At 40.7% G+C, this 20,296-nt stretch overlaps 1 protein-coding gene across 3 annotated transcripts in view; it reads left to right on the forward strand.

Moving 5' to 3' along the window:
• Positions 1 to 9,102: 9,102 nt before the first annotated feature.
• The window catches only part of LOC139413538 (paired box protein Pax-2a-like), a 61,118-nt gene continuing 49,924 nt past the window's right edge, over positions 9,103 to 20,296 (forward strand). For 2 of the 3 annotated variants that reach the window (XM_071161048.1, XM_071161056.1), the window contains exons 1-5: positions 9,103 to 9,627; positions 11,172 to 11,337; positions 12,232 to 12,429; positions 18,120 to 18,199; positions 19,552 to 19,671. In XM_071161048.1, coding sequence (XP_071017149.1) covers positions 9,585 to 9,627; positions 11,172 to 11,337; positions 12,232 to 12,429; positions 18,120 to 18,199; positions 19,552 to 19,671 — 607 coding nt within the window. In that variant the 5' untranslated portion in view covers positions 9,103 to 9,584. Of the gene's footprint in view, positions 9,628 to 11,171; positions 11,338 to 11,697; positions 11,719 to 12,231; positions 12,430 to 18,119; positions 18,200 to 19,551; positions 19,672 to 20,296 lie in introns of all 3 variants that reach the window. The other variant, XM_071161040.1, reaches the window with a different exon arrangement.

Genomic DNA, 20,296 nt, shown 5'->3' on the forward strand with positions numbered 1-20,296 from the left:
TATGTGAAATGGAATAAACATCATACCAACATGTTAAATATGTGAAGTGGAATAAACATCATACCAACATGTTATACTGTATATGTGAAGTAGAATAAACATCACACCACCAATATGTTAAATATGTGAAGTGGAATAGACATCATACTGTACAAATATGTTTAATATGTGAAGTGGAATAAACATCATACCAACATGTTAAATATGTGAAGTGGAATAAACATCATACCAACATGTTAAATATGTGAAGTGGAATAAACATCATACCAACATGTTAAATATGTGAAGTGGAATAAACATCATACCAACATGTTAAATATGTGAAGTGGAATAAACATCATACCAACATGTTAAATATGTGAAGTGGAATAAACATCATACCAACATGTTAAATATGTGAAGTGGAATAAACATCATACCAACATGTTAAATATGTGAAGTGGAATAAACATCATATGGAAGAAATGGAAACATACTGATATTTGCAAAGGCAGTTCATCATGGCACCAGGAAGTACAAAGATAATCCATTCACAACAAAGATAATCCATTCACAACAAAGATAATCTATTCACAAGATACATGCCATAGGCTAACACATGTCACAGGCCCACCGGACAGAAGCTCCGGTTCCCATATTGCTGACATGATGGGAAGCTGTTCCCTGTCTGCTTTAGCGAGAGGCAGCTGGGTGGCCACCTCTGGGCAGCCTGGGGCACACACACACACACACACACACACACGCACGCACACACACGCACGCACGCACACACACACACACACACACACACACACACACACACACACACACACACACACACACACACATACACACACGCACACACACACACACACACACACACACACAGATTATAAAGACATGAGACCAGAGGCAGCCGTAGAACGTAGGAGCAAATCAGGACCATATGTGTTAAATAGCTGGCTGAAATATTGTCTCCTCTTCCATTCTCACCAACCGTAGCATTAAGAGCACTCTTTTCAATACGGCATTTATTTCTCAGAATTTCTGACAAACTTGACTTTGATTTCATTAATGAACGCTTAGACATGGTCATGTTACATACAGTAGGGCTACTTAAATGCAAAGATATTATCAATCATTTTTAGGCTACTGCCTGAAATGAGATTTTGCACAGTGCTACCTACAATTGCACTTATTTTCCTTTCAATTATTATTTTTCACATAATATGTTTACAAACATGTGCCAATAATGAACACATTAAAACCCCTTTATCCGTCTATCGGTAAGGTAAGGTGGTGGGACAATTCAATGTATTCACAATTAGTTTGAATAATGGCCTATATTATACAAAACCAACTCATTAGAACGCCTTTCTTTCAGTAGTCTTTGTGAAGTTTTCGGGCACACATTTGATTATTCATGTGGAAAGTTTGAATGGGGGGGAGGAGGGAGGGACACTTTGCCCCTGTTCCCAGAACAGTGCTATAATATGAAGATTTTTTTCCGAAATGACATGAGCTGAACACCGTCCTATTTTTAATCCAGCACTGCAGGGCACATTTAACAATTACCCTCCAATCTGCATATTGTCTGAAGTGCAAGGGTGCATTTTTACGTCTTTAATGAACATATTTTATTCTCCAGTGTTTTTAATTCAAGAGCGATTTAACAAATGTGTCCCTGTTATTATGGTGAAGTAGATGGGCAGAGAACTACGTAGCATTCCATTGGCAGATCGGTCTGCAGTAAGACGTAGCATTTGATTGGCAGATCGGTCTGCAGTAAGTTCTTCACCATAACTAAGAAAAGAATGAAGAATAGACAGAAAAAAGAGAAGAGTGTTTGAAAAGTTGTTCAGGAACAGGTGACAAAAAGGTGAGGTCTTTCTATATCACCTGAGGTGTCGACCTGTTGCACCCTCTACAACCACTGTGATTATTATTATCTGACCCTGCTGGTCATCTACGAACATTTGAACATCTTGGCCATGTTCTGTTATAATCTCCACACGGCACAGCCAGAAGAGGACTGGCCACCCCTCAGAGCCTGGTTCCTCTCTAGGTTTCTTCATTGGTTCCTGCCTTTCTAGGGAGTTCTTCCTAGCCACCGTGCTTAAACATCTGCCATTGCTTGCTGTTTGGGGTTTTAGGCTGGGTTTCCCTTCTTACATCAGCTGATGTAAGAAGGGCTTTATAAATACATTTGATTGATTTGATTGATTGATTGATTTATTACCATATATAAGAATAATTTCAGTAAACCGGCCACTGTATCATCATTTACTGATGATGATGATGATGATGATAATGATGATCTCACTCAACATTTCCAGTATAGACCATCACAGGAGGTTAAAGGTGCAACCAAACGTTTCAGAGTTTCAAACATCCATACCACACGTTTTTATTTATGTATTACTTGTTTTTGTATTTATTTTCTATTGGTATAAAAAAAATGAACAAGGTTCAAATGATTCTAACTGTCTTGTGGTAGAGGAGAGAGAGAGAGTAAGGTCAATACTGATGACCTGTAGGGCCCCTTCTGGTCCAACTAACTGCCTTCGTTATAAGTACTCAACCTGTATGGCCTATCTCCATGTGGGGCAAAACAACGTGTATAGGCCTACCTGTATGGCCTATCTCCATGTGGGGCAAAACAATGTGTATGGGCCTACATGTATGGCCTATCTCCATGTGGGGCAAAACAATGTGTATGGGCCTACATGTATGGCCTATCTCCATGTGGGGCAAAACAATGTGTATGGGCCTACCTGTATGGCCTATCTCCATGTGGGGCAAAACAATGTGTATGGGCCTACATGTATGGCCTATCTCCATGTGGGGCAAAACAATGTGTATGGGCCTACCTGTATGGCCTATCTCCATGTGGGGCAAAACAATGCTTATGGGCCTACCTGTATGGCCTATCTCCATGTGGGGCAAAACAATGTGTATGGGCCTACATGTAAAAACAGAGTAAAATAAGAATTATTATTATTATAATTAGAACATTAATAATACTAAATAATACTAATAATACAATATCATTTATTATACTTATAATCCATTTAAACCTTATCATAATCGAAGTAATAGACTATGTACGGGGCTATGCATTGTTTTCGCGTTTCACATTTAAAATGCAAATCAGAAGATGTTAATTTTGGTTAATCATTTGTGGTACCCGGGGCATAGAGAGCTCAGAAACACCACAGTCTGACTGCTTTTGTACTCAGGGTATGGAAAGTAATTTAACAAAGTAATTGAACAAAGTGTATACTAATCAAAGTCATCTAACCTGAATCCTCTTTCACTTGCAGTTGGATTTTTCACTTACAGCCCAATGGTAGGCTACGAATAAATGAACCCTATTCGGTGTGTGTGTATGCGTGTGCGCGCGTGTGCGTGTGTGTGTGTGTGTGTGTGTGTGTGTGTGTGTGTGTGTGTGTGTGTGTGTGTGTGTGTGTGTGTGTGTGTGTGTGTGTGTGTGTGTGTGTGTGTGTGGAGACGAGGGCAGAGAGCGAAAGGGAGGGAGAGCGGGGACAAACCGACATGAGATGGATGTAAATAGCTGTCATCATATAATTTCAAAGTATCTCACAATTGAATTCATAATAAATAAATGGTTTCTAATATATGGATTTAAATGTGTCGCATTTTACAGCTCTACTCAAAGATACAGCGATACTCAAAATCGAGTCTTTCTGCTACGTGGATTTTATCATCTGAAATATGGACCTAACGGCTGTAAAACTTTTACGTTGACTTTTATTTCTATTCTTAATTTTTCATGATTTCACATGAAAGACGGTAACATTAAATGAGGCTGCAGTCATCCAAGAGCAATACTTGAATCGACATATTTCGTTTATTCCGGTTCCAAAGTATAGGCCTACAAGAACAATATTCCACACGGTAGCCTATAATGAGGGATCAAGATGGAACTCTTCGTCTGAGCCTCTTTACGAAAAAAACGTGTCCCCCCAAAAAATGATGCATAGTGTAAAATAGGCCTGCATCTCTTGTACAATCATCATTCGTGTGTCTTGTCTGCATTGCAATGTTCAGAATATCCTTTGATGTGGTTGGGGTAGGTCTACCACGAATACAGGGGAACCATCTAGGATATTGAAGACGCCAAGCCGGAGAGGGAGCTCAGGGTCCGGGTCGGGCAGCTGGATTAGCCTGTAAACAGAGCTCCGGACCAGTGGCCAAAAATGATAACTCTGAGCTGTTGGAAATCACGTACAATTCGTTAAACCAATGTCCTTTTCATTTGCCCCAGACATGACATTTGTAGGTTTGCTTTGGCTTCTGTTCTGAAACAAGGCCATGTCACTGTTGCTAAGCAATGTCAAGCCAACCTAATCATAGACTCTGTCGTTAGTCTAATAGTCTACCCGTCACGTTTCCAGTTAATGCAAAACCAACCGTTAATGTATATTGGTGATAATAGTTCACTTTACAGATACGAGTGTGTCTCGTAACATTCTGAAAGTGAAGAGGTAGATCAAATGGATCCAGAGAGAATCATATCCCTGGTGTTATTGATAAACCCTCCTGTTAAAACCAGGTTAGAGGTTACAACGCCTTTACGGTGGGGAGGCCCTGTGTGGTGCGCCCTGGATTATCCAATCTAAAACGTCCAAATTCGATAACTTTTATAACGGTGTGTGTGTGTGTGTGTGTGTGTGTGTGTGTTTGTTGAACAGCTTCCAATTGTATATCATTTAAAAATATATATAATTTCGATACATTTGATGCATTTTAGTTCAGAATTGTATAGACATTTTAAAACACCTTTGATGCCAGCAAATTAATCTCTTTTTCTTTTTACTGCGATGCTTTGCATGGACATACTGGGAGGTTTTACATATCAATTTTGGTGAACATTTGTTCTATATTGTTGTCCCATACGGTTAATAGAAAACATAGATCACATAGTAATTCACCTTTTAATTTTGAATTTAAATGGGAAAATCAATGGAAAACAGTTGTAATGATCTAATTAATTATGGTAAAATTAAAAGCAAGTGCAAAATCAATCTTTGGATGGTGTTGGAGGATGGAATCAAATTGGTTGCACCATCTGTTCCATCGGACGCTCTGCTCGCGACTAAGCAGCTATTTAAAGTCGCGTGCATGGAGCTAATTGAACTGAGCTGGGGGTAAGACCTTTTCCAAATTCAATACTCCTAATAACTCTCTCTTACCATTCGGCAAAATGTATTGGTTTTTGTGTCTAATTGAAATGAGGCCTTCAAATGTGACGAGGGTTATTTTTTTTGGGGGGGGGGGTATTTTTTGTTGTTGTTCCTGCATGGAGTTTCACCTTGTATACTAATATAATGTCATCGTGAAGGCTATAGTTGGAAGATAGCTCAGAATTTGACAGAGAAAAGGGACAGAGAAAAAGTCCTACTTGGGTGACATGTGACAAACATACGGACGTGATAGGAATAGTAAGGTTCATTTTCAACAGTTCGGTATTAGTCAAACTCATTTTAATATATATAAATGATCATTTTGAATTATTCAATAATCAAGTTGGTGAAAATAAATAATTCAGAAGAGGAGTTTAAAGTTAAATGACATAATTATTCAGCCTAGTGGCAATTCTGTTTTCTTTTATGACCATGCAATAACTGCATTTCATTCAACTTGAAATATGGAAGTTTTATGTATAAAATAAATCAATAATTCTCAACACCAAACCGCCAGTAGATTGTGTCAAACAAATAGGCCTATAGCTTTCGGAATATAGTATTTATTTACTGGATTTTTTATTTATTTTTTACAAACATTATAAGATGTTCAATGCAATACAACAATACACATTTGGCTAGCAGCTCATTGAAATGAAATGATTTAATGTTTTAACTCCCCCATGAGATCCAAAGGATACATGTTCGACTAATACCCAGGCCGTGATCTCAGGTCCTAACTGAAGACAGTCGACCGTAGGCAGCTAGAAGTGAAAAAGTAACATCGATTGGGTGACGTTGCCATAACAATACGAAGGTAAACGAGACTAGAGGCAAAGCAGCGGCAACAGAGAACTGAACTGAACAAAACAAACATTATCTTCTTCGAAATAGTTTCGTTACTAGTCACTGTCACTAGTCACTACTAAACTCTGTTATCGATGACAATATTACACGTTTTTTTCCCAGCCGAACCTATCGTGTATTCAACGGTTTTTCTAGCAGGACCTATGGTGTGTCCTGCGGGCGGAGCTCCTAGTTCTGTACGGTTCTTCTCCTCCTCTCCTCTGCCTTTCCCTCTCCATGGCACTTAGAGACTACACAGACTATTTTCAAACTGAGCGAAAGATAAATTGCTCTCTGTCAATATATTAAACCAATTTTCATGGGTGTGGTCACTGGTGTCCCAAAATATGCCCCCCCCCCCCCCCCCCCCAAAAAAACTATTGGCGACAATCCGAATGTAGGCATATTTATCGTAAATAATTCCCTTTCTGGCCTACACCATGTCAGTTGGCTATCCTAGCCTACTATAGGTAATGTAAAGTTCTGGAGTTGTAGAAATGAATCATCTACAGGCACTCTTGGACTCGAAAGCTCATAAATAAAATGGTGGTTATGCACATCATGTAAATAATCTAAGTGAACCACAAAATAAGACACTTTGTAAGTCAATGTCTTCTTAAAGCCCACCATCTTAACAGAACTTGCTTTGGGTCTGCTATAAATTGCAGCCACCGGAAGACCAATTTATTCAGGCATCGTCTTGTTTAATTTCCCACTGAATCGCTTTTAAATAGGATCTGACCCTGTGTAGGGGCTGAATAGAACGGCCTCTCTCTCTAAAAAGAGGGGTGATACGAGCCAAGGAACCGAACAGAGGGTCAAACACGCCACACACGCGCCCTGTGCTATTCAAGTGATAGGACAATGAAAATAAACATAGTCAGCATCTTTGTATTCATTTACCATATGCGGTGTTTACAATCATTTTCATACTTGGTCCCCTAATGGGGGGGGGGGGGGGGGGGCTGGGGCGACATTAACGCCTAATTTTTTTGCACTTGGAGACCAAATCGCGCAGAGCACAAGGGCAGCGGAAAAGAATTGGGGGGTCTTATAGAAAAAAAAATAAACTTAGCTTTAGGGGAAATGTGCAGTGGAGTGTGAAATTACACCCTATAGTGCTACATATTGTACCAGAAGCTCACTCCAAAAACAGTAGGGCCTATAAGAGAAATTATCCCCTAACCTGACCAGAAGGCAGAGCAATAGATGTAGCCGCCTATGTTCCTCAGAGATGTCCCCCCAAAAAATACAATCCCCCCCCCAAAAAAATATCAAGTGCCACCAGGCACGCAGCTCTCTCATCCAACGTTGGACCTTCGTGAGGGCCACCCTCCAGTACTGGCCTTAAACAACATGTCGATTGAAGACGTTGGAGACATTCACATTTATAGCCTAAAGGCCTATAAAAAAAAAAAACGAATTAATATAACTAAACTCTAACAATATTTTTTTGTGGTAATTATAATTTTGCTGTTAATTATTATGAATACTAGGAATATAAATAAGAACGAGAATAATCAATATTGTTTGTTATGGTTAATATATTACCATGATGAATTTTGATATTTTTGTTGTATTAATATTACCGTTCCACTTTTCGTGGCTCTGTAGAGCTAGCCCATAGCCTACACTTGAACTATTTCATGTATGTAATTAAATCAACTAAAAATAATTGGATATCAAAAATAAATCATAAATATATCTGAAATAAGACAACCCCAAACCCCCCCCCTAAAAAAAGAAAGTTGAATGAATTTGTGTCAGAAAAAAAGTAAATTCTGTTTGGTAGGCTACCTGAATTGTTTCAATTTTATTTAAATGATTCATTTGATTATAATAATACGGCCGGTGTTATAACAAGCACTAGGAATTTTGCCGCATTACAATTCTACATTGGCAGTGAAATTCAATCCATGCAGTCACTGACATGTAGACCTATTTATCGAAGCTAATCAATATTCATATTACTGTCATCACTAATCCCATGAACATGGAGCATCCACAGTTTGACTTGCAACCGGAGTTGTAACTTCTTTTGACACCAGAAGTATACGGTCGGTTTAAACGGTTTAGACAAATGAAACCTGTGAGCGCCATCTACAGAAGGTGCGGAGGAGAGCACTGCGGGTTGTGTTGACACACACTGCCAACCCCGGCACCCGGCTCCCCTGTCCAATCTCACCTCCAGCCCCTATACAACTACTAGCCCCTCGGCCCAGTCAGCGCAGGCTGTACATCCATCACAGGAAGGTGGTCATGATCACCGAATCAATAAAATAACATAAAAGGTCAATGTATCGACGACCGATTGTCCAGAGCCCTCCACTCCCCTCTTCAAGCCCCTTCTCGTTATACTTCACATAGTACGTTAAACCTATATACATAAGACATGCAGCGTTTGTTTACATGTAAACAACGTGCAAAACAATCGCATTTGAGCTGTAGGCCTACATAGCAAAACATGTAAAATACTTATAATGTACACGCACGAAGCATTAGCGTCATTAAGTAGACTAGAACAACGATGCATTCCAGCAGCCTACATAACATAATCTCAACAAGAAAATAATGATTTACCAAGCCAGGAAATATGCGTTAGGCTATTTGTACAGTTATGCCAACTTGTAAAACGTCTAGCGATAGTATGTTCACCCAAATGTTAGTCTATTCCTATCTCAGTCCGTTATTCATCTAATAAGATAAACTCTAGATATTGATAAAGTCAAAAATGGCTTTCATTTACCCCTCGTCCCGATCTAATGTCTGGAAACTCTGATCTTAAAACTCCGAGTCAATTCCTTGTTTATTTTCCCTCCCCTTTCGGTGTGTCAGACCCTGGGACCTCCTCGTTTGGGCTCCAGGTTTTTGCGTTGGCGAATCACAAAGTGTTGGAATCTATTGCCTTTGTCTGACAACTCATCCATAAGCAAGGGGGTCCGCGGAGGGGAGGGGGGAGGGCAGACAGCTTGCTTTTAGAAACGCACACGCGGTGAGGGGCTTCATTCTCAACCCAAAGATTCAGGCTAACGCATCCACCCATTTTAGAGTCAAGGAAAAGGGGAAGGTACCAGGGCACCAGACTCCCCACAGTGTCCATGTTTCTTCTGTCATGTCTATGCGTATCTGAGCGTACTACCCACCGCAACCAACCAGCAAATCAAGGCCGGAACTAGGATCTATCTATTTACCACAGGACTGTCAGGAACGGTTTTAGACGTAAAGGTTTGTCCTATTCGTCATCATGTTCTGAGAAAAATCATCTCATCATTCCAGGTTTTGAAAATCCAACTCAAACTGAAAAACATTTCCACGTTGATGAACCAAGCGTCGGTCATGTTCTGCACCTGACCAGCAGTAGCCTCTATTCTCGGCACGGACTGTTACCACGACGGCAACTTTTAGAAGAAGTTAAACCCTCTCATTGACTGAGTGGAGGGAAAAGCGAAATCTTTAATCGAATAAAGTTTTTCCGTTTCTTCCCATTTTTATCTGCATTACAAAGGCGAAACGGCGACTTCCATTGATTACCCGTCTTTCCTTTGCTATCCGATGGATATTCACTGCAAAGTAGACCCGTTCTCAGCGATGCACCGTAAGTAGATAATGAGTTTTTTCAGATATTGTTGTGTTTGCAACGAAAACGGAGCCTGTGAAAACAGATAATGATTCTAAATAGGCCAATAAGCCTAGCGAATATTATCGTTGACAGCGATGCACTCATTCCACTGACAATGCAACATCGTCTGCATGTTGTTGCATATCACAACCGACAAAACCAAAAACACCCCAGCGTTTTAATGTAGCCTGAATTAAAATCAACTTCGATGGGAATGTTCATATTTGGAAGGCACATTTGAAACTATTTTTTTAACTGAAAATATTGTGTTTATAATATGTGCTTATTTACAGACCGGCGCACGTACATCTAATATATTATTTTGTTTGTATTTTTTCTCAATTGTGCACAATAAACTCATAAAAAAGGCCCACGTTTTGTGTAGCGTTACCAAATTTGAAGAAAAAAAAAATAGAAGAACAAAACACGTCACATTGGAATTAGTAAACCTGTCACCAGGTTAATACGTGTCATTGACAGGTCCGTGCCAATTTATTAGGCCAATATTCTAATAGGCACCAATTTATTGATTTACCAAATAACACTTAAACAATATACACATTAAAATAAACAGTATCTTAATTGAATATAATATTGGTACAAATTTACTTGACATGATATTGAAAGGCCTATTGTTGTTGTGCGGGTGAAATAATGGATGGAGTTAGATGTTGTTTTGTTCATGCTTGTGAATAATTTACCCCCCACCCCCCCTTTTTTTTGTTCATTTACAAAATAATATGTAATATGAGTAATCAAAGCGCTTAATTATTTATAATTACGGAGAAAAGAAAATGAAAGAGCGTGTAACTCTATAGCCAACCCGAGCCGTGGGCCAGAGTTGAAAAGATATCCGCTTTGTATTAAACGATATAGACGAGAGATGATACGTATTATTACTGCAGTGTTACCATTTTATAAAATAGAATCGGTCTAATTAAAGTATGAAGAATATTCCAACTATCATATAGACAATTTATGCTAATTAAGCATGTGTTTATAAATTGTTAATTACCTAATTTTTGGGGTGGATTGTAAAATGACAGCATTGCTATTGAACAGGATAGCCTGCAGGAAACTAGCCTGATATTCAATGGAGGAGCAATATTGGACAATCAACCATTCACGTACAAATATCTTATAGTAGCTAATGGTAGGCTATAATATGATACTGTCTTCTAAAAGTTATAGCCTACGTGACCTTATCACGCACATCTTCAGAGTAGCCTACAAACAGAGTTGATAAACATGTTTTTTATTTTTTTAATACATGAATTGATGACGTCCCTGGGAAAGAATAATATAGCCCCCAACCCACAACCACATGTCCATCTTAAAGTACAGGCTTGGATATTGGACCATTAAAATCATATTCAAGACCGGATGCTTAGATATGATATGTCTAAAATGTTCCGTTGAAACAATGCATTATAGCTGAGGTGATACTATAACCTACAAAATCTCCCACACCCCTGTATTTAATGTTATGGTTTTCTGTGCTGTTGTTGTCTCCCATATAGGGCACGGCGGTGTGAACCAGCTAGGCGGGGTGTTTGTCAACGGCAGACCCCTACCTGACGTGGTGAGGACAAGAATCGTGGAACTCGCGCACCAAGGAGTGAGACCCTGTGACATTTCGAGACAACTACGGGTCAGCCACGGCTGTGTCAGCAAAATACTGGGCAGGTAAGACGGTGGAGAAACTACCCATCATGAGACAGAAAAACGAACTCTTAAAAATAAAAAATGCACCTGTCCTGCAACTCTTATCCCTACATATTGGCAGACCGCAAATAAAACAGATTCGACCAAAATATAACAAAACATGGCTTTAAAAAAAAGAGTGGAAACACGTCAGTATATTATACACACATAACGAGGATATAAGAAAGAATATCTGACTTAATCCTAGCCATCACGAGGAGCGGTACTGTGTCTGTACACAGCTAAACTGGTATCCCCGTAATTTAGGTTTATCAGATTACAACTGAATTGTCTTGGGTTCGTGTCCGTGCGACATTTGAATGTTTTTATAATATTTTTCAGCTATCAAAAGGATTTTAAAAGGTATTTGTTTTATGCACTTGGAATGTTTGTCTAAATTAGTTAAATAGCAACACTCGGTAGCATGTCATTTTAAATTTATTGCATGTTTTCTTAATATTTTCTTAGTCTTCTTTGGCACAGACGATAAAGTTGGACACCATTGTAATGGGTTGTAGCCGGAAGGAATAGCTCCATTATTTGATCATACATCTTCGCTGTTATTTTTGGATCCTACAAAACGATTTTAAGTCACTCCACCACACAGAGTTAGAGTATAGCCTAGTCTATAAAGTACATATATATATATATAAAGTTTGCCTCAGACGACAATGTGCACATTTTTGGAGATGTTTGCGGGTTGAATGCCCTGTAGGCGCAACACAGTATTTTGGGGGCATAAGGTGCATAACATTCGAATACATCCACAAATCTAATGATAATTTAAATCAACTCTAGCCAAGAAAACGAAGAATTGTCCATCCAACAGATAGCCTAGATGTTTCATGATCGATACGTTGTTGATTATTGTTGCAGATACTACGAGACCGGAAGTATAAAGCCAGGAGTTATTGGTGGGTCCAAACCGAAAGTGGCGACTCCAAAGGTTGTGGATAAAATAGCGGACTACAAGCGCCAGAATCCGACCATGTTCGCGTGGGAAATCAGAGACAGACTGTTAGCTGAGGGCGTCTGTGACAACGACACGGTTCCAAGCGTCTCGTCCATTAACAGGTAAACACTATTTCTTTATTAATAATGACATAACCAATAAGCCTATTCCTTTGAATGAAAACGTAAAATAGTATTATGTTAACGTCAAAAACATCTGGAAAATATATAAAATCATAAAATTGGGAAACATCCTTGCAAATTTCATCAAGAAAATTTACAAATTACAATAATAGCAGCAGTGCTTTCGTCTGTCCATGTTTAGGCCTCAACGCCTGGCCTACATTTCATTTTTTTTTTGTTTTTTTTACAGGAGATTGACTTTATTATATACTGTATAATTTACTTCCATTGGCTGTTATACGGATAGAACATCTTTACGACTATTTAACAGTATTTCTAAAGCATCTTCAAAGTCGTGATGAACTCTCACGTTATTTTTTTTTATCAATGCACGTTTTCCATCTATGAACTGCACTGCAGAATAGGAGCCTATAGGACCTATACGTCCAGAGTTTGACAAACTTTTTCTCCCATCGAGGGTGGTCTCGACGGTGCAATTCAATCTTTCAGTCCAAACTCCCCCAGCAATCAGCAGTATATCTTAGGACGAAGTGAATCTGTCTGGATGAAAACCGATCAATAGGGCAAGCCGGTGACCAGATCCCGCGTGGCACCGAAAGCCGAGCAATTGTTCAATAGCAGCACATCTAATGTGTTGTATTGGACATTTTCTTTACATTTTAGACCTATAGCTTGTTTGGTTTGAAGCTTTGTGGAGTCGTGCGGTCTATTTAAAGAGGAGTACCTGTTTTTATTTTTATTTTATTTTTTCCCCCTTTATTTAACTAGGCAAGTCAGTTAAGAACAAATTCTTATTTTCACTGACGGCCTAGGAACAGTGGGTTAACTTCCTTGTTCAGGCGCACCTGTATGTATATGCATCGTCTATTTTTCTCTGATTTGACTTTGGTAAATGCAGTTGCATTTTGTCTTATTTCACATATCGCTGTTATAGTTTGTAAAATAATGGGATTGTTATCTGCCAAAGCATTCCGCCTATATTAGTGTATTTGTCCAACCAGTGAAACAAAGAGTGGGCAGTGTATTTTCACTAAAAACACGTGTTATGAATTCATTATCAAATGACATTTTATGTAAATAGATATTCTGAAAACTTCCTCATACAAATCTAATTTGGAGAGGATCCTGCCTGCCCGCTGGTTAAGATTGCACGTGCAAGATTGAGGTCAGATGGTGTATTTATGGTTGATGTGGAGAACTGCATTATAATACCACCACATATAGCCTTCACTTCTGTAAAGTAACAAGGAAACATCATGATCACAAAGAGGACTTTGAGTGCATTGGTGAAACAGACCAAGGGGTGTCAGAGAGATAGCAGAGAGAGAGGGAGAGAGAGAGAGAGAGAGAGAGAGAGAGAGAGAGAGAGAGAGAGAGAGATAGCATTGTGAGAGAAGGGAGGGGGAGAAAGAGGTAGAGAAATAGACCCCCTACCCGCCAGAGATCCTCAGTGATGAACTTTCGTTAAGAGGCAGTGTTCCATAGAGGCAGCAGCGGCATCACACTTTAATGAGCTGACTGCAGAAAGAGCACGGACAGACAGCCCCACACAAGACATCTTTTTAAATAGAGAAAGAGCTGAAGAAAAATTCATTTCATGCCTCGTGATTGCTTAAAAAGGCCCATTTAAGCAGTCTCAGACACATGTATGTGATAGATTCAAAATGTACATTCATATCATTAAAAGATCCACCTAAAAAGTTTTCAATTAGAATCAAATTCAATCTCGCGTAGCTATTTTTTAACTGAAATAATCCCCTATGTGTCTTTGTTTATTATGGGGGGGTGGGGGGGGGGGGTATTAAAATGTGAATTTAACTAAATGTAATTCTATTAACCAAAGACGAAACCTACTTTGAATTTATTTTAATTTCACAATGCTGAATATTTCTCTTTGTGAAGTGAAGAACCTTATAGTGGTTCAATGTTACATTTAAATTATTTTACACTTTATTCTACACACACACACACACACACACACACACACACACACACACACACACACACACACACACACACACACACACACACACACACACACACACACACACACACACACACACACACACACACACGGTTTTAACTCAAGTCAGTCCAATGCAATATTTTGACTGAATTGTTGGATAGTAATTGTATGAAATATCTGTCTAAACCTGCTTCCTTGAGACCAGAAAAGGGCAGTTCTACAGTGAAAAGTTCAATGCTAACCATGCATCAGTAGACTATATGTCTAGGATTATGACTCAATAGCAGTTACAAACACACAGCACATTCCCAATAAGTGTTTTTCTAAAACAGTCTTCAAAACACTGGTTGATGTTCCATCCAGTACACAACAGACCAGGCAGTAACTTCATATTGGCCGGTATAGCACTTATCTTTAAACAAGGTGAATCACATGGAGAATTGGCTGCACTAACAAAGCTTAGACAAAGGGAAGGACTGGGACTACTGACCGCTTCTCTAAAAGGGGTTTTTATGGCCAAACAAAAGTGACCCCGGGACTGTTGACATAAGAGGATCTAGGTTTAAACACTGTTCCCCTGTATGCATTATTAACTGTTATAGAGATCCTGTTGTAGTTGGTGTCTGGCTGGACTGGGTCTGGGCCACCGCGCCACAAGGAAGAAATTACCCCACAACAAGTATCGCCACTAGCCGCTACTAGACATAAAAAAGGTCCTCAATGGCGTTCAATAATATTGATTCAAAAGTAAAGCAATTTTAATATTTCTTCAGGGGATTTTCAGCAACAGCTAAGTCATTAATTCATTCCTTCAAATTGCTTATTCGATATCAAGAACATGTATTCCAAATAAAGTCTTCTGGATTTATATTGCACACAGAAGTCAGGGGGTCAAATAACTGTTATGGAGTGAAGTGGGGAAAAAAATGTAAATAAAATATTGATATGTGATCTCTGGGAAGGCTAGTCGTTGTATTGTAGCTTTGCCCTAAGGAGAGGTCTGACAGTAGTGGGTACTTTACTCCTTGAACCTCAAAACAATATCAATACCACAGTCATCTTAAACAATATATAGCTGAATATCTTGGTCCTTTGCGTCTACAGTCAACAACATAAATATTAGATTTTGAGGGGTTTCAATTAAAATCCTGAAGGGTCTACCGGTGCATCAGTCTAAGTAACATAATAAAAACAAATACCTATCCAAATCCATCAGTTTAAGCTGGAGATATCTTTATTTGTTTTGCATGGGCTGAGTCTCAATCCACCGCATCCACCCGTGTCGGCATTACGCATCTGCGGTTGTTGGTGGCCGAGCTACAGCGGTGTTTGTCAGACTAGGAGACACCCCATCTGCGGTTGTTGGTGGCCGAGCTACAGCGGTGTTTGTCAGACTAGGAGACACCCCATCTGCGGTTGTTGGTGGCCGAGCTACAGCGGTGTTTGTCAGACTAGGAGACACCCCATCTGCGGTTGTTGGTGGCCGAGCTACAGCGGTGTTTGTCAGACTAGGAGACACCCCATCTGCGGTTGTTGGTGGCAGAGCTACAGCGATGTTTGTCAGACCACGAGACATCCCCCAAAAATCGGTCTTCTCACAAATTATGTCCGTAGTGTCCGAACGGTTTAGCCCCCCCCAAAAAAACGAACATGGAACACTTTATGGAAAGACGAGATTCTCACGAACACAATGGTGTTCTCCGTTTTATCACAATGGTGTTCTCTGTTTTATCCCAATGGTGTTCTCCGTTTTTATCACAATGGTGTTCTCCGTCTTATCACAATGGTGTTCTCTGTTTTATCACAATGGTGTTCTCCGTCTTATCACAATGGTGTTCTCCGTCTTATCACAATGGTGTTCTCCGTCTTATCACAATGGTGTTCTCCGGTGGAAGGTAACTTGGTACTGGTTTAAACAATGAATGGAGTTATGGATATAGTTTTGTGCCAAAAGAATAAAAAGAGGTTAAATATGTGTCCACTATTTCCTGAGCTTTCTGATATCTTCTAGATTTGGGACAGACACTTTAAACCTTATTCCTTTGCCATTTATGCATGTGTTGTTCAATGTGTTTCTATGGCCCATAGTAGTAAAGGCCAAATACAATATTTTATCAAATCATTTTTTTTTATTAAAAAAATTATACCTACACTGTTCCTAAAATTCTCAATCAAATAGTGAAATGATGTCCCCCTCCACCCCCAAAGGCTAAGACTTTTAGCTAACTTTTTAACGTCTAAAATAATTGTAGGTGGTGTAAATTGTTAAATTGTTCAGTCTCAGACCAAGCGGTTCAATTTGCAACACAATCTAATAAAACAGAGGTCTTAAATAACAATACTATTATGTTAATAAAATACCAAGAAACGGCAAAATTCTCAACAACAGATCTGTGTTAGGATTAGGAAACCAAGCAAACGTGAACTGGGACACGTGTCATTATGTGTCCTCCACGTCCTCGATCCACCTTTACCGCGCTCCGTCCGTGTTCTAAAATAGGTACACACCATGTCATACATGATAAATAGTTTTAAAGTTTACACATTACAATGACAGCTCCCCTCTTCCCCGCGGTGCCAGTCAGGTTAAAGGAATCTAATGCTGGCGTAAGCTTGTGCAAGGCAATAAGGAAATATTGCTTTCCTGTCACATATAATTTATAGCTTTCTATTTGCATCTGTTTGGGCCTGTGACTAATCCCCAACTTTTTTCTCCCCCCAAAGCCCTCGATCAATAGACCCTCGTCCACACCGGGGTTGGCACTGGGGGGGCTGCTGCTGAAGCCACAGAGACCTCAGAGCTGTGGTCAGTCACAAATGGCAACCTAGTCCCTATATAGCGCACTACCCTTGACCATGGCCCGTAGGGATATAGGGCTATGGGTGCCATAGAGCTCGAGTCAAAAGTAGTGCACCATATAGGGAATAGAGTTGCCATTTGGGACACAGCCCTGGACAAGCCAAGGGGCAGCAGTCAGAGAGAGAGAGCCCTGGAAACCTTTACCGTGTGGCAGGGAGAGAGGGAAAGAAGGAGGGGAAAGGAGAGAGAAGGAGAGAGAAGGAGAGCTGATTAGCTCAGGCCAGGTAGAACCAGTGAAGCCAATCATTGAGGTGAATTGATGTGATTTCATGCTTTGTTTGCAAGATCACCTCTCAGAGCAAAAGTGCAATGAAGACTTTTCTTCTCCAGATCTCACCTTTTAAAGGTACAGTAGGCTTTCTAACATGTAGGCACTGCTGTTTCTACACCTGGACTTTGGATTGGACCCATTATTATGGTGAGATACTACTGACATCTCACTCAGACACATTGCACTATGGGTCCTGGTAATAAATAGTTCATTGTATAGAGAATGTAGTCCAACATCTGTTCTTCAACATCCAATCTGTGATTAGAAGAAGTTTAGGTTGCAAAAACAACAAGTTAAACCACTGACCATTCTGGCCCTTCGTTCACGGTGATGTTAAAAATGATAGCCTCATGATGTATTGTGTGAAAAGTCAGTCAACTGATCCAAGTGCCGGATGAAGCACTGACTCCATCTTGTCAGTCAACTGATCCAAGAGCAGGAGGCAGCACTGACTCCATCTTGTCAGTCAACTGATCCAAGTGCAGGAGGCAGCACTGATGCCATTTTGTCAGTCAACTGATCCAAGAGCAGGAAGCAGCACTGACACCATCTTTTCTTTCCTGTGATCACAGGATAATACGAACAAAAGTCCAGCAGCCTTTCCACCCGTCTCCAGATGGAACATCCCTGTCTGCCCCAGGCCACACCATGGGTAAGATGTATCCTAACCCTTACACCAGGCCACACCATGGGTAAGATGCATCATAACCCTAACCCTTACACCAGGCCACACCATGGGTAAGATGTATCCTAACCCTAACCCTTACACCAGGCCACACCATGGGTAAGATGTATCCTAACCCTTACACCAGGCCACACCATGGGTAAGATGTATCCTAACCCTAACCCTTACACCAGGCCACACCATGGGTAAGATGTATCCTAACGCTTACACCAGGCCACACCATGGGTAAGATGTATCCTAACCCTAACCCTTACACCAGGCCACACCATGGGTAAGATGTATCCTAACCCTAACCCTTACACCAGGCCACACCATGGGTAAGATGTATCCTAACCCTAACCCTTACACCAGGCCACACCATGGGTAAGATGTATCATAACCCTAACCCTTACACCAGGCCACACCATGGGTAAGATGTATCCTAACCCTTACACCAGGCCACACCATGGGTAAGATGTATCCTAACCCTAACCCTTACACCAGGCCACACCATGGGTAAGATGTATCCTAACCCTAACCCTTACACCAGGCCACACCATGGGTAAGATGTATCCTAACCCTAACCCTTACACCAGGCCACACCATGGGTAAGATGTATCCTAACCCTAACCCTTACACCAGGCCACACCATGGGTAAGATGTATCATAACCCTAACCCTTACACCAGGCCACACCATGGGTAAGATGTATCCTAACCCTTACACCAGGCCACACCATGGGTAAGATGTATCCTAACCCTAACCCTTACACCAGGCCACACCATGGGTAAGATGTATCCTAACCCTAACCCTTACACCAGGCCACACCATGGGTAAGATGTATCCTAACCCTAACCCTTACACCAGGCCACACCATGGGTAAGATGCATCATAACCCTAACCCTTACACCAGGCCACACCATGGGTAAGATGTATCCTAACCCTTACACCAGGCCACACCATGGGTAAGATGCATCATAACCCTAACCCTTACACCAGGCCACACCATGGGTAAGATGTATCCTAACCCTTACACCAGGCCACACCATGGGTAAGATGTATCATATTCCCAACCCTTGTTAATCACCCTTGTCTCCATTGAAAAAATATATATTTTCTACTCAATTTGAACAACCTGGTAAAATAATAACATTAAATACTATTTAGTAGATGCTTCATCCAAAGCAACTTACAGTCGGCTACTGTGTGTATACATTTAGTCATGGGTGGTCCTGGGAATCGAACCCACGATCCTGCAAGTGCCATCCTCTACCAACTGAGCTACACAGGACCACAAAATAAAGGTGAAATAATAATTAGAAAATGTCTCTTTTCCCTCAGTACCGAGCCAGGCCTCTCCACCTGTAACAAGCCCTTCCAACGACCCTGTGGGGTCCTACTCCATCAACGGCATCCTGGGTATTCCCCGGTCAAACGGCGAGAAGAGGAAACGAGATGAAGGTAAGAGAAAAGGCTTTCTTATTTCTCAGAATAGTATTTGTCCCAAAATGTTGTGTTGTTGTTGTTGTTGTTGTCTGGCTATGAGCACCTTGATGTTGTCTGACTCAGAGCACCTTGATGTTGTCTGACTCGGAGCACCTTGATGTTGTCTGACTCAGAGCACCTTGATGTTGTCTGACTCAGAGCACCTTGATGTTGTCTGACTCAGAGCACCTTGATGTTGTCTGACTCAGAGCACCTTGATGTTGTCTGACTCAGAGCACCTTGATGTTGTCTGACTCAGAGCACCTTGATGTTGTCTGACTCAGAGCACCTTGATGTTGTCTGACTCAGAGCACCTTGATGTTGTCTGACTCAGAGCACCTTGATGTTGTCTGACTCAGAGCACCTTGATGTTGTCTGACTCAGAGCACCTTGATGTTGTCTGACTCAGAGCACCTTGATGTTGTCTGACTCAGAGCACCTTGATGTTGTCTGACTCGGAGCACCTTGATGTTGTCTGACTCGGAGCACCTTGATGTTGTCTGACTCGGAGCACCTTGATGTTGTCTGACTCGGAGCACCTTGATGTTGTCTGACTCAGAGCACCTTGATGTTGTCTGACTCAGAGCACCTTGATGTTGTC

Source organism: Oncorhynchus clarkii, chromosome 1, assembly GCF_045791955.1.
Source record: "Oncorhynchus clarkii lewisi isolate Uvic-CL-2024 chromosome 1, UVic_Ocla_1.0, whole genome shotgun sequence".
Lineage (NCBI taxonomy): Eukaryota > Metazoa > Chordata > Actinopteri > Salmoniformes > Salmonidae > Oncorhynchus > Oncorhynchus clarkii.